This window comes from Aegilops tauschii, chromosome 3, assembly GCF_002575655.3.
Source record: "Aegilops tauschii subsp. strangulata cultivar AL8/78 chromosome 3, Aet v6.0, whole genome shotgun sequence".
NCBI classification, from domain to species: Eukaryota; Viridiplantae; Streptophyta; class Magnoliopsida; order Poales; family Poaceae; genus Aegilops; species Aegilops tauschii.
Window position 1 is genome coordinate 263,248,061 of NC_053037.3, and position 14,513 is coordinate 263,262,573.

At 51.6% G+C, this 14,513-nt stretch overlaps 4 protein-coding genes across 5 annotated transcripts; 1 reads left to right on the forward strand and 3 right to left on the reverse strand.

Annotated features, from left to right (window-relative positions):
• Positions 1 to 1,741: 1,741 nt before the first annotated feature.
• Positions 1,742 to 5,468, reverse strand: LOC120976661 (uncharacterized). 2 transcript variants are annotated; one of them, XM_073510384.1, is made up of 3 exons: positions 3,525 to 5,468; positions 2,628 to 3,161; positions 1,742 to 2,541 (listed from the first exon to the last, which is right to left on the reverse strand). In XM_073510384.1, the coding sequence occupies exons 1-2, from the start codon at positions 3,531 to 3,533 to the stop codon at positions 2,727 to 2,729; spliced, it is 444 nt and encodes a 147-aa protein (XP_073366485.1). In that variant the 5' UTR covers positions 3,534 to 5,468; the 3' UTR covers positions 1,742 to 2,541; positions 2,628 to 2,726. The 2 variants fall into 2 exon arrangements, with proteins under 2 accessions (XP_073366485.1, XP_040259801.1); XM_040403867.3 differs by lacking the exon at positions 3,525 to 5,468 and having other exon boundaries at positions 2,628 to 3,102.
• LOC109760806 (bZIP transcription factor 44-like) lies at positions 4,944 to 5,650 on the forward strand. Its single transcript, XM_040403866.3, has one exon. The coding sequence runs from the start codon at positions 4,944 to 4,946 to the stop codon at positions 5,406 to 5,408; it is 465 nt and encodes a 154-aa protein (XP_040259800.1). The 3' UTR covers positions 5,409 to 5,650.
• A 2,524-nt stretch (positions 5,651 to 8,174) lies between these two features.
• LOC120975750 (uncharacterized) lies at positions 8,175 to 8,732 on the reverse strand. Its single transcript, XM_040402450.1, has 2 exons — positions 8,546 to 8,732; positions 8,175 to 8,422 (listed from the first exon to the last, which is right to left on the reverse strand). The coding sequence occupies exons 1-2, from the start codon at positions 8,730 to 8,732 to the stop codon at positions 8,175 to 8,177; spliced, it is 435 nt and encodes a 144-aa protein (XP_040258384.1).
• A 223-nt stretch (positions 8,733 to 8,955) lies between these two features.
• On the reverse strand, positions 8,956 to 9,399 carry LOC141042882 (uncharacterized). The gene has a single exon (XM_073511792.1). It carries the CDS (start codon positions 9,397 to 9,399, stop codon positions 8,956 to 8,958), a length of 444 nt encoding a protein of 147 aa, XP_073367893.1.
• Between the last annotated feature and the right edge of the window lie 5,114 nt (positions 9,400 to 14,513).

Genomic DNA, 14,513 nt, shown 5'->3' on the forward strand with positions numbered 1-14,513 from the left:
TGCACGCTCCTCGCGACGCTCACTGGAACCTCGTGAAGCGGATCCTTCGGTATATCCGCGGCACTATGGCTTTGGGTCTTATGTTGATGGCCTCGCCCTCGACTGACCTCGTTGCCTACAGTGATGCTGATTGGGCTGGCTGTCCGGACACACGGCGCTTCACCTCCGGCTATTGCGTCTACCTTGGACCCTCACTCATATCATGGCCATCCAAACGAGAACCCACAGTATCCCGCTCCAGTGCCGAGGCTGAGTATCGTGCTATGGCCAATGCAGTCACCGAGTGCTCGTGGATTCGGCAGCTACTCCAGAAGTTGCTCCTTGACGTGTCGACGGCCACCATTGTCTACTGTGACAGTGTCTCTGCGGTCTACCTCTCCGCCAACCCAGTTCATCATCGTCACACGAAGCACATTGAGCTCGACATCCACTTCATGCGTGAGCAGGTGGCTCTTGGACACATCTGCGTACTTCACGTTCCCACCGCTCAACAGTTCGCCGATGTCAAGATTAAGGGGTTACCGACGCCTACATTTGAGGAGTTCCGGTCCAGTCTATGTGTCATAGGTGACGTATTGACTTCTCCAGGGGGGGGGGGGTGTTGAACATAATATGTAGGCCTACACGCACGTATATGGTTAGGATAATCTCCTACCGGTCCCGCCTCTAGTTTCCTTGTACAGATGAGGCTGGGGGCTACACTTGTACATATATATGTGCGTTGTGCACCGGATCAATATCGAGAGTTGCATTGCCTTCCAACATATCCGTCCCAAATATGAGCCGAATATAAGGAGTGCCAGTCAGTCCGAGCATTTGCTCCGGCTATGGGAAGCCCTATTGGGTGCCCAAAAGTACAGTGGCGAAGCCAGGAGTTCAAAGTTATGATGTCAATTCAAAATTGTGATGTCAAGTAGTTGTATTTGGTTTAATTCTAATTAGTTTTTGGTCGATTCCTACTGTTTTTGCCTAATCATGTGTAGTCAACCGACCACACAGAACACCATTGGCACCGCCACTCCGTTCGGACACTGACCAGACAGGCCCGTCTGGGTGTTTGGGTGTCGGTATGACACCATCCAGTTGGGGCGTGTTTGGTTCCAGTTTGGAACAGTAGTCGCATTGCATGCCCTTCTCAACCCAGCCTGGTTGAGGAAAAACAGGCCCTAATACGCCATATGCAACTTGATTGGTTGCCTGCATCCCTAGTCCCTGCATTAGGTAATATGCAAGTGCACTTTGTTTGGTTGGCTGCATTGGCCCTAGCGGCACATGAACACGACGTTTGGTTGCATACGTGTACATGTTGTGCTTACCTTATACCCTAGTTGGTGAGCTTACCCACAATGATCACACCTAGCACACCAACGCCACAACACAGCAATGGTGACGAACTGGGTGAAGATGATGAAGTTCTTCAGCTTCAGGCCGAACTGACGATCCACCTTAGCAGCTTCCACTTTGACAGCTCCAACCTTGGCACTGTCGACACTGCTGCCTCCGTGCTTTCGCACCCAGGCGGAGTAAGCTTGTTCTGTTGCCTGCTTAGTCTTGAACCCTCTATAGTTGATGTTGCTATACGATGTCACTTGTGCATTGGCTTCTTTCCATGAACTATAAACCCCTGGAACCTCACCAATGAACACGACATACCACTTGCCCTAGCAATGCACAAGAGCAAGAGTTGAAGCAGCAAATCAATGGAGCACAAGTAGCAAGCAAAGTAGCACACAAACAACAATGGAGCAGAAGAGAAGTAAAGCATGCATGATCATACGGCATAGCAAGTTCTTCCTAGCACTACCTTGGTGTTAACCTACCACCACATCCAAAAGAGGGTGTCGTCCTACCACCGCAAGTTCACCGTCACCGTGAGGGGTTAGTATATACCACCTCACCAAAATATACAGACCATCAAATAGTTTTTGAGCCCTAGCTACACAAAATGTACGTCGTCATCGTCATCATCGTCGTCGTCGCCACCACCATCGCCGTCGCGGATCATGCACGCTCACAGGCAGCACTACTCTAGTAGTAGTGCTTGCCCAGCCAGCTCCTGAGCCACATCATCCTGTGAGCGTCGACCATGGCAACGAACCCAACACCATGGGCCTTGTTGTCAAGCAGGTGGCTGAGAGCTGCCATGAGAGCCTCGTCGCTGAAGCCACCCTGGGTCATGACAGCGCCATACAGGTTAGGGTGGACGTCGAGGGGCTTGCACTCCCTGATGGCTGTTGCCACCTCCTTCACCGCCTCAGTCGTGCTGCGGAAGACATTGATCTCCTCCTCCATCAGGCCTCCTCTCTTCCTCTTTCTATCAACGGGGTCAAATGGCTTGTCGAAGGGCTTCGCAGCGGGCTTGTCAGGGCCATCAAGGATCTCGACGTCCAGGGTCCCAGGGAAGTCAGGCATGGGAGAACCAAGAGGCTCCCCCGAGCCCATGGCATGCTTCCCAGTTGCCAGCCCGAAGGAGAAGATGTGCTGCATCTGGTTGTAGTTCTGAATGGGTGTGTTGAGGAACTCAGCGTCCCTTGGGTGGTCCTAAGAATGAAACACAAGTGTTGTTAGTTGCGATTAAGAGTAGGCAATGGTGGACAGTATGAAAAGGAAGAGGGTTGTGAGCTAACCGCGACATGGTCGGCGTAGTGCTCTGCCTCCAGAACTATTGAGCAAGTGTTCTCATCCCATGAGACGCCGCTAAGGTCTCTCAGCTTGGACACTTGGATCTATCGACTTCTCCACTTCCTCAGGTGGTTGTACACCTGGGTGGCAGACACCTCTTGCCCACAGAACTCGAACACCTGCTTCGCAACGGTGTTCAAGTGCACCTCCTTGAAGCCCTTGTCAGTCCTAACTCCACTAGAGATGAGTTCACACATCTTGTTCAGCACGAACGTGGACATGAACGGCTGCCACTTCATGTTGTTCGACCTACTATCCTTCTTTGCCTTTGCTGCTGCTAGCTTGAGTGCAGCGGCAGCAGCAGCAGTAGTAGTTGGCTCAACGAGCACTACTGGCACATAGAGGGAATCAGACTCGAACACCTCTGAATCAGGTGCCATCTCGGACATAGGCTGCGAGTCCTCGACAAACGATGGAGCAAACTGGCTGTCGGACACGACAAGGGCCAGACTAAGATCTTGCGTCTGCGTGGTCATGTCCTACAATCGTAGCACGCATTGACCGTGAGCATAGCACACAACATACCGGACAATCCATGAAAGCACGAGCATACATATACATGGTTCATCACTATCATAGCAAGCACATGACCACCAATAGCTACAAATCACAGATCTGAGCATGATTCAACACAAGCACAAGGTTCAACTTCAAACTCTACTACTAATCTAGCCTACCACATGCTTGAACATCTAGCCCTACCACAAATTGTAACCGCAGCATAGCAACCAACCATATCAGCTCACAAATCAGACCACGAATCAACCATGCATCTAGATCAAACCCTAGCTGCAGCTTAGATCTAGTTAGAAGGAACATAGAGAAAGGGGGGTTGAACTCACAGAGGCCATGGCTGCAGCTTGAGGACGAGGGGGGACGGTGGTGGAAGATGAACGCCGGCCAGTGAAGGAGCTCCAACGCCGTGGACAACCGGCCGATGAAGATGCGCCGCTTACCTGCTCGTCGGTGCCGATGCGCGTCGGCGGGAAAGCGCGAACGGAGGAAGAATGGTGGCGGGAGTTGGGGCGGTGAGGGAGGGGTTAAATAGGGGGTGGAGCGGCGGGAGGTGAGCCGAAATCCTCCCGCCGATTTTTCGGCGACGCGGGCGAGCTCGCGCCATCTCCCCTGCTCGCACGAGGGGAGAAGCGCGTCGCCCTCCGCTGCCTCGCCCTGGCCAGGCTTGCGAGCTACCGCCGATTCGTGCGTTGCCCCTGGACCTGGCCTGGACGTGCTTTAAGCTTCGTGCGATGCGGGCCGCACAATGAATGCAGGAAACCAAACGGGCCAAATTCTTCCCGCCCGAGCCAGGCTGGGCCTCATGCAAGCAACCAAACACGTCCTTTGAGATGCTCTAATTTACTCTTTGATTGCCTTTGGGTTTTCAGCAGCGGAAGGCTCCTCCGTTCTTTGCCTCTCGCTGTCTCCCTCTGCTTTTGCTGCCTCTTTTCTCACCACCAGCGCACGGCACCGCACCGCGCCACGCCTTTGGCTTTGGTTCTTCCCCACCCGCCCACTTAACTCCTAAGCAAACGCCCCTCCTCCCCGCCTATAAACTGCGTCCCTCGTCCAAGCCCCAATTTCCTTTTCCCTCTCTCTCTTCTCCCCTCTCTGGAAGGACTTGGATTCTTTCTTTTCTCGCAGCAGCAACGCCACGCTGCTGCTCTTACTTCCTGTTGACCACAACCACCCTGCTCCCACCTTTCAAGTTTGAACCCTCTTTGCTTGGCATCTACCACCTTTAGTTCCCTGTGCCTTGGAGATTCTGTGTGAAAGTATCTTATCATACAAGATCTACCATCTAGCTTAGTACTACTCTGTTGGAATCCTTGCGACGAAACCTAGCTGGCGACACTCTGCTGAAATTTCCAGTCAGAAACCCCCTTGTTCGGGGCGTCACTCTGCCGAAATTTCCTGTCCGAAAACCTTGCAATCAAGGGCAACACCCTGCTCAAATATTTTCCCTGAGAATTCTCCCTTGGTCAGGAGAAACTCTGTCCGATTTCACAGTAAGAAACCTTGGTTTTTGAGGGGAGACTCTGCCGAATTTTTCTCTTGACCAGCTCTGCTTGTATGCCGCTGCTTTTATGATAACATCCACCGTCCTCGTCCAGTCCTTCTCCGTCGTCTTCCTCTACTGGTTCTACGTCTTCTCATAATCAACCAACCCCGGTTAAACCAGAGAGTTCACCTGCTTATTGCATATTGTTTTAAATATTTGTTGGTGTAAGAAACAAAGTAAAGTAATCAAGTGGTGTAAGGAAATGGCCTCTCCCGGTCCCGGCACGGCGTCTACCGTCACGTCGTCGTCGGCCGGCTCGGAGGCGACACGGGCGCCGCCTGCGGCGCTGACGGAGGAGAGGAAGCGCAAGCGCAAGGAGTCGAACCGGCTATCCGCGCAGCGGTCGCGCGCGCGCAAACTGCTGCAGGTGGACGAGCTGGAGGCGGAGGCGGCAGCGCTGCGCGCCCGGAACTGCGCCGTGGCAGCGGCGGCACAGGAGGCCGCGCGCCGGTGCGCGGTCGTCCAGGCCGAGAACGAGCTCCTGCATGCGCGGGCGCTGGAGCTGGGCGCGCGCCTCGAGTCCCTCGCCGAGCTGATCCAGTACATGGACGCGGCCGCCGCCATGGGTGCTTCCTCCATCCCGCTCGCCGGCGTCAACGGCAACGCCTTGGCCCCGCAGCCGATCCTGCAAACGGAGTTGTACTACAACTACTCCTACCACTGCTAGCAGATCGCATCATGTTGGTTTCGTGTAGCTCTGTGTTGTCTATGCGTCTAGTATGTGCTTATGCTTTTCCTCCCAGGTAGAGTAGTGTTATTGGGTGGGCAGGGGCAAGGAAATTAAAGAGTGGTTGTACGTGTGTCGACTGACTTTATAGTGTGACATCGACGGCAACGACAATGTGTGTGGTTTATTGGATGCCCTCGTGGAACAAGCAACGCTATGTGATGTGCATTATTTTTCCTAAAGCTGTTATCACATCGCCTATCACTCTCCAAAGGAGAAAAAAGTAATAACTGACCGTGGGAAAAAGAAAGATGGACGGCTGCAAGTTGTGATTGTCGTACGTGGAAATGCATTATGCACGGAGAGCTTCACAAAGACGTTATGTATAATACGGCTTGTTGAGTATTGTGATTATTAGTAAGGTTAGGATAGCGTAGGATATTATTCTATCTTGTCTTTTACTCCAAGATGATTATGTACTCTTATATATATGTCCACGAGGCTCAAGCAATACAACAAACTATTTCACCAAGCCTCTCTCTCACTTCTAACATGGTAGAAGTTTTCGGGTTCTAAACCCTAGCCGCCGCCGCTTCCGTACCCTCGCATCGCCCCCGGGGCGATCGGCCTCCATGTCCGCCGCCAGAGGCCGCGCCGCCCGTACCTAGGGTTCGTCTGCCGGTCGTGTTGACCGGCTGCCCTAAAGAGTCTTTTTCCTGAGCCCTTGCTCTGGGTTTTTTCGCTCTCTCGCCGGTCGTTTAAATCGGCTTTTTCTTTTTGGTTTTCCCATCTATGCTTGATCGGTTTGTGTTGCCTGCCGCCGCCGACGACCCCCGTGCGCCTCTACTCCAACACCGGCGCGACCGGCCGACCTCTTCACCGACCCGGCAGCCACGCGCGCCGAGGCGGCCCGTCAGGGCCCGCCGCCATCCGCGCGTCGGCCCTCCCATCGCTCTGTGCCGGCCATCACCGCCATGTCCCCCGAGTTCAGCGCACCCCACCACCGATCGAGCAACGGGCTGCCGCTGCGTCGCCCCGTCGAGCCGCAGCGCCGCCGCCCTGTGGTTCTCCCCGTGGCTGCACCGATCCGCGCCGCCGCTTTGTCGCCCCTTCGGGCCGTAGCGCTGCAGCAAGTGGTCCCCGCCGCCGCCCTGAGGCTGTTCCCGTGGTTGCACCACATCGCGCGCTGCCACTGCGTCGCCCCTTCGGGCCATAGTGCCGCGGCCCGCGGTCAACGGCGGCACCGAGGCCGTCCGCTCCAGGCCGTCCTCGAGGCTGCACCGAACCTCGCGCTGCCACTGCGTCGCCCCGTCGGGCCATAGCGAGCGTGGCACGCGATCCCTGCAACCGCCCTGAGGTTTTCCCCGCCGTCGCCCCGACCTGCCCGTCGTCGTTACGTCGCCCCTTCAGGCTATAGCGCTGCGGCCCGCCGTCCACCGCCGTCCACGCGCGTTGAGTTCCACGTGATATGCTCGCGCCGCCTCCCTTGGCGCGGGAACGTTACCGTCTGCGCCGGTCTTCGTCATGCTGCCGGGTTCATTATCGCCTACTTTGAGCATCACCGTCGCGGTCCTTCTCGAGCCGTCGCAGCCGCCTCCTGAGGCCGCAGCCGCCGCTGCTCTTCTTCCACGGCTCCACGGCGACTACCTCGACACATGTGAACCCCGACTCGACGACGACCACGGCGTTCTTTGCACGGCTACCTCGACTACGGCTACACCACCTACGCTCTCGGCTACCTCGACAAACGGCACAAAGGGCTACCGCCTTGCTTGAGCAACCTCGTCGGTTTCCACTCCTACCACGACTCCGCGATGCATCGACCGTTACGACTGTGGGGGGGTGTCCGTCGGTTTCCCTTCAGATTCTTCTCCGGTCTCACCGTCTGCGTCGCTACCATTATTACTGCGGGGGGATGTTGAGTATTGTGATTATTAGGAAAGCTAGGATAGCGTAGGATATTATTCTACCTTGTCTTGTACTCCAAGATAATCATGTACTCCTATATATATATATGCCCACGAGGCTCAAGCAATACAACAAACAATTCCACCAAGCCTCTCTCTCCCTTCTAACACATGGCTTTCGCGACATAGGTGAACCTTAGGTGGGCGGATTTGCTAAGCCCGGCTATAGATGCTCTTAGGACCCGGATTCGCCCGTCAGGTCACATCAGTGATGTGGCAATGATATAGGACCAAGCCATATGACGGTCCGATCTTCACGAATGAAAGGTGGATTTGAGAAAAAACATAATGGTAAATCGAGAGGAACACAAGCGAAACACACAAATCAGCACGCATAGATGCAATACAAGATATATATAGAATGATACTTGAACCAAATCATTTAAAAAAGAGATGGAACAAGATAGGATTGTTTCCCAAGTCCTAAGACAAGGAAGACTTGATTTCCATGGAGGAATCTTTTACCCTATGTAGCCATAAGGCCAACTCCACCGCGCGAGCCCAAACGGACGTCTGCTTTGTCCGGATTCGGTCCGTTTGGGTAGGGCAATGGGGTCATGTCCGGGCCTGTCCTGGGATGCGGTGGCCGTGCGCCCAGCTCGCGGCCGCATCCTTTGGCCCCATCCTATCCGCCACGGTAAAAAATGCCCATATATTCATATGAAAACAAGTTTGCACGTCCAAATATTAATTGTCTGAAAATAAAAATAGTTTTACAACCCAATCAAAATTGTCTCTAATAAAATAGTTTTACAACCAAATCAAAATTGTCTTGAATGAACATAATGAACCAATACATCTATTGGTTGCCAATGTGACTCCACACGTGCTCAACCAAGTCATTTTGAAGATCCAAATGAGTGTGCCAATCACGCAACTCACGATGGAATTGGGCAAACTGTTCAAACATGGCCGGTTCTTGGTGTAGGGGCTCAACATTTTCACCTTGATAATCAAATCCTTGGTCGAAGATCCTGTCATCACGCTCGTCCTTGACGATCATGTCGTGCATGATCACACAAGCAGTCATCACCTCCCAAAGCTTCCCTTCGTCCCATGACAGTGAAGGGTTTCAAACGATACCCCATCGGGATTGAAGCACACCAAAAGCACGTTCCACATCCATTCTAGCACTCTCTTGCATTTGGGCAAATCTCTTTCTCTTCTCACCTTGGGGGTTCGAGATTGTCTTCACAACAGTTGACCACTGAGGATATATACCATCAGCTAGATAGTATCTCTTGTTGTACTGGTGGCCGTTGATCTCAAAGTTGACAGGTGGGGAGTGGCCTTCTGCAAGCCTTGCGAAGACTGGAGAACGCTGCAGCACGTTGATATCATTGTGAGAACATGCCATGCCGAAGAAAGAATGCCATTTCCAAAGATCCTGCGAGGCCACCGCTTCTAATATGATAGTGCACGCTTTGACATGCCCCTTGTACGGGCCCTGCCAAGCAAATGGACAGTTCTTCCACTCCCAGTGTATACAATCTATGCTGCCAAGCATGCCTGGAAAGCCTCTAGATGCGTTGGTCGTCAACAATCTCTCTGTATCAGCGGCAGTTGGCTGCCTCAAGTACTCAGAGCCAAAACACTGCCACCATGGCCTGGCAGAACTTGTACATTGACATCAGACATGTGGTCTCACTCATACGCACATACTCATCCACCAGATCGCTTGAAATTCCATATGCAAGTATGTGGATGGCCGCGGTGCATTTCTGGTAAGAGGAGAATCCAAGCTTGCCAAGGGCATCCGTCTTGCATTCGAAGTATGGGTCATTAGCAACCACTCCCTCCCGGATACCATTGAACAGATGCCTTGCCATACGAAAACAGCGACGGAATTTATCCGGCTTGAAGAGCAGGGTGTTGGCAAAGTAATCGGCATAGAGCAGGGCGTGGCCTCTCTCCCTGTTGCGTTTCAGGTTGGGAGCATGCCAGGGCGTGACCCCTGTACCGAGGAAGCTGCCGCTCAATGTGGTCGTGAACGACCAGTGCAGCCACCACAAGATCTTCACCATCCGACGACGAATCGTCCGATGAATAAATGAAGTGGTGGAAGAAAAATTCATCTCCACTGTCCATACCTTTGTGGGCAAAGTGTCGAGCACCTTGTGGTCGTGGTGGCAAAGAGGCCGCGATGATCACCTCGATGCTGTAGGGGTGGTTGGCGGCCGGCTACTGGCCGCTCTGGAGCACTCGTCGGAAGCTGCCGTGGCCGCCGTGGTACGTCGCCGGCGGTCGTATCCCCTCTGCCACTGGCTACGACGGCGACGGCCAAATCTCCTCCAATCGATGGCCAAAACTACAGCGAAAGCGCTGGCGTGGTGGCGGCCATGTCGAGACGTGGTTTGGTATGGACGGCCCGGGGGTGCGATGAGGAGGCGGCCGGAGAATAGTGGCGGCGCCGGCGGTGTGGTGGGGCGGGAAGAGGGGGTGGAGGCGAAGGGACTGCTAGTGTCCCCGACAGGCGGGCCACGGGGGGACAAGGGCGTGCAGCGAGCCCGTCCGCGCGATGTCCGTTTCACCCCAAACTCGGCACAAGTTTGGGCCAGGGATGGGTCGAAAGCGGACGAAAAACGGACAAAAGTCAGTTTGCTCCCGCACGCTGGGCCGTCTGGTTCGTCCGTTTTACCCCAAACAGACGCACCCGGACAGGATGGGGTCGCGCGGTGGAGTTGGCCTAATACTCCTCGGAGTCTCCCCCCTCAGGATGCCTTCATCTTCATGAGGAGCTATCTCCAATGAAGGAATCCACAAGGAGCTATCGTTTGAGTTCTATCTTAGCTTACCTATTTCAATGGAGGAATCCCATAAAGGAAGAACGCATGCTATAGTGAAAATCATAAGAAAAGATACTTTCCATAATTAATCTGATCCTTCCATCCGAAGCTAGATGATGCTTTGCATAAATGAATGGGTTTTTTGTTTTACAGAAATGAGTAATACAAGGAAAAAGTATCGAATTGGTTTAAATTATTTAAGTTATTTTATATACATTGGCTTTTGTTTTATGCGGAGACTAACAAAAAAATCTACAGAAAATCAAGCAGGTATGGGGGAGAAGAAACCAAGGAAGATGCAAGGCGAACCTACTCTAATTTGATTAGAGATAGTTAATCATATGTACGTGGGGTTTAGACCAAACGAAAGTATTCACATTTATAAACATCTCCACATCGATGGAACTGTTTGCTAGCGAAATGAATGATGTCATTAGAGTGGTGGATGCAGTGATGTGCGACAAGTCCATACTGCGTGCATTAAGCGTATTGATTACCATTGTTGGTGGCCGGCATATGCTGGGAATCTAATGCTAACACACCTCTGCTGATTCCAGCACTTTCCTCATGGGAGATAAAAAAGGGGTTAAAATAGAAGACAGTTCCTCGGTTGCGTACGAGTATGCATGAGGATGATGGGAACCTTTTTCATGTATTATTGGACGGGTCACTCTCATATGAGTTATAAAATCACTGAACAGATCTCACATTTTGGGGTTGCTGTATGCACAAAATATCAGCAGTATCATAGCTTGGTGACTGATGTGAGATCAGGGTGTTATGCTAAAATCAATTAGGGATTCTAAAACTGAAATGTGCTACCTCAGATTTGAAAAAAGCTCGACTGACACATACTTCCACCTTGCACTCTCCTTATTCCAGTCGCTTCGGAAATGATAGGTGGCTTGCCAAAGGACTAGTGATGTCACTCCCACCAACCATAGAAAAGAGTCTTTTATACAGCCACACCTTTAATTAAGGCTACGGGATAGTAGAGAGTATCATACATACGATATCAATGATACTGCCTCAATAATGCATAATATTATAGGTTGGTACCGAAAAAAATCTTATTTCATGCATGACACATAATAACACATATTTTATTATGATGTGGTATCATAATATGATACTCGATCATGTTTTTTTAATTTAATTCTATATCAACTCATCAAAATTGCTTAGTTGGCAAGTGCAGGGACACGGATGTCACTGGTACCCACTTTTTATTTTGGCTTTCGACTTTTAATGTTTTATATCTTTTCAAAGAAAATCCGAATTAAGTTCGGTTCAAATAAGATCCATTTTGAATATATTTTGATGACTTTTAAAAATATGTGTTAAGTTTCAACGTTGAAACTTAATACGAGCGACCGATAAAACTTAATTATTTTGTGTCTACGGTCGACAGAAAAAATTGCTTGAAATTATATCTCTGAAACTCTAGACAGCTTAAGATGCAAAAACCGTAAGTTCCATCATTGAAACTTCAAAGTTTTTGAGAGATTTTCGGCTTGTGCAAAACTCTAAAACTGTGTCCACCTTTATATGCTACTCCCCCATTCTAAAATAAGTGTCTTAAGCTTAGTACCAGCTGCTCGAACGTGCGGAAGCATCGCAAGACTGGAGCCTTCCGGGAGCAACTTTGCTCTCTTCAGGCGGGTGTGCCGCGACGACGCACTCGCTTGGGGCGTTCGTATGACCGTTGCCCAGCGTAACCATGCGCACGCCTGAGTGCAGTCCTTTAGTTGACTGGCTATATCTCCCGTTGCTTTCTCTTCTTATGCCTCGTCCTTATTGTAAACATCTATGCTCGTTTAGGAGGTTTTTGCAATGGAAATTTAGGTAGGGAATGCCCTAGGGTGACCATTCTCAAAAAGAAAAGGAAAACCTCTCCTATGCAAACCTTATGTTGTTGATGATAGATTCCACATTTTGTCAAAGGTTCTAGAGTATCTCTGAGTAATATATACAACATGACATGCGGCTGAAGTTGCTGCTCTCTCATCAATTGACGAACGCAGAAATAACTCTGAGATAATAATTTTTACAAGTCACGTCCTTTGTTTTTATGAACAAGATAGGCGCTCTTCCGACACGAGATTATTTTTTTGGATGAACAGTTCATCAAAGTATTTGCATATTAAGTTACGAACGAGGGATATGTTGGAAATCAGAACGTGGGTCGTTCGCCCGGCGCATCTCCCGCGAGAGGCCGGGTGAACCCTCGCCGCCACCTCTCCAGCCCCCACCCCCGTTCCCTCCCCTCGCTGTCGCCCGAAAGCGCCGCCGGGCAAAGCCCGACCGGCATAGGCGGCGGCGGGGTCTTCTCTTCCTCCTTCTATGGCTGTGGCAGGTCGTGAGGCGGGGCGTGGCCGCTCGGCGAGGACAGCGTGCTGTGGCGTGGGGCACGGTGGCAGCAACCGACATGCGATGGTGCGGCGGAGCGGCGACAGCTGTGGGGCGGCGGGGCAGGTATGCTGCGGTGCTGCTGGCCATGATGCCTGGCTTGGATGCGAGGGTCCTCCAGGGCGGCTCGGTGGAGCTCCAGATCTGGCGGACGGTCGGGCAGCATGGACCGGCGGCGGTGGCCTTTCTGGAGGTTGACGTCAGTGGTGGTGGTCTCGTTGTGTGTGCTTGGTCTGAACTGACGCGTTGAGCTCGACAGGCGGCGCTGGATGGGTGCAACGGTTCGGCGTGGCTGTTGTTCCGTCCATAGGCGGCGTGATGTGGTATTGCCCTCTGGGCACGGTGGCCTCCTTTTGGCGTGCAGGCTACACGACAGCTCAGCGGGTCAGCTACGGCGACGGCTGCCGTGTTGCGGTGTTGGCTTGACCATAGGCGGCCCGTTTGGGCCTTCGATCCCGCTCCTTCAGGTCCAGGTTCTGCATTCGTCGAAGGGTTGGTCCTTTCCCAGACGATGTCCACTGTTGAGGGATGAGTCCGCGGCCAAAGGTGGCCACAGAATCATCCTGGCCTCCCATCTGGTGGTGGAGCCACCGGGAAGCTCATCCCATCCCCGGAGCGGCATGACAGGGTGGGGGGGCCAGATCTAGATGGCTCAGGTGGGTCTTGCCGCTGGGGGCCGCCCATGGTGATAGAGGCAAAGGTGTCCCGATGTTTCGATGAGATGGTGGCTATCGTTTTTTGTGGGAGTCGGCCTTGACGATCCGACTACGAACGTGCGAGACGTCGCGCCTTAGCAATCGCTAAACCAACTTCCGAGGGTTATTGACCACGCCGGAGCACGATCAACCTGACCACGAGGGCCTGTTTCCTGCGAGCAAACGAAGAACAAGCAAGAAACTAAGATTGCAATCTGGATATTGCGAATATAAGAGGAAAGCTTTATTAATGAAGGTGGGGTTCTGTGACGCCTTGGTCTGGTCGTTGAACACAAACGAAGTACGCGAAGTTGCAGGTATGGCGAACTTTTAATCTAAACAAAACCCAAAGTCTAAACGGTGCCCTAAGGGCTGTATATATGGAGGAAGAGGGGGGAATTTCGTGGCCCTTGGGGAAGGGGTCCGAAACCAACCCTATCTCTTGTTTCCCCACACGTACGGACTCTAAAAACAACCTATACTTATGTATTTCGAAATTACATGGGCCTGGCCCAATAATAAGATGACGCAACACCTAGAATAGCCTCTGGACGAAGTTTATGAAGTGGCATCTTGTATATTTCGTCCAAGGCTTCATGCACTCATTATGGTGGCTTCAAAGTCCTGAAATCATCACTTGTAACTCCGTTCTTGTTCCCCTTGCGCATGCCATCAATTCCATGCTTGTTCTTGCTCCAATGTTCATCCCTCTTATCCATGCCAGGCCCTTCATTTTTAAGAAAAACAAATGTATCCAATTTAGGCAGCATCATATTCTCATGAACATTAGAATCATTACCAAGAAACGAAAGTACCTGATAACTTAATTGGCGTGCGCGAGCTCTAGTAATTGGTCCAGTATATGTAGTATTAGGGGCTGTGGGTGTAACAATGGTATTGATGTCCTTATCATCCTCCCCTTCTTGAAATGAAGTCGTCCTCGACGGAAGCTCATCTTCCTCACCCAAATAAGGCTTCAAATCTGCAATGTTAAAAGTGGGACTAACCCCAAAATCTGCAGGCAGCTCAAGTTTATATGCATTATCATTTATTTTATCTAACACCTTAAAAGGACCATCAGCACGTGGCATTAGCTTTGATTTGCGCAAATTAGGAAACCTATCCTTACGCAAATGTAACCAAACAAGATCTCCAGGGGTAAAGACAACATGTTTTCTACCCTTATCTCCAGCAAGTTTATATTTAGCATTCATACGCTCAATGTTGTCCTTAGTTAACTCATGCATT

Excerpts from the sequence above, each read along its gene's own strand:
- LOC120976661 (XM_040403867.3), bottom strand. The coding sequence starts at position 2,487 with ATGCAGCACATCTTCTCCTTCGGGCTGGCAACTGGGAAGCATGCCATG.
- LOC109760806 (XM_040403866.3), top strand. The coding sequence starts at position 4,944 with ATGGCCTCTCCCGGTCCCGGCACGGCGTCTACCGTCACGTCGTCGTCG.
- LOC120975750 (XM_040402450.1), bottom strand. The coding sequence starts at position 8,732 with ATGGCATGTTCTCACAATGATATCAACGTGCTGCAGCGTTCTCCAGTC. Across the intron at positions 8,423-8,545 it reads GACAATCTCGAACCCCCAAG|GGAAGCTTTGGGAGGTGATG; the intron begins GTGAGAAGAGAA and ends CATGGGACGAAG.
- LOC141042882 (XM_073511792.1), bottom strand. The coding sequence starts at position 9,399 with ATGGTGAAGATCTTGTGGTGGCTGCACTGGTCGTTCACGACCACATTG.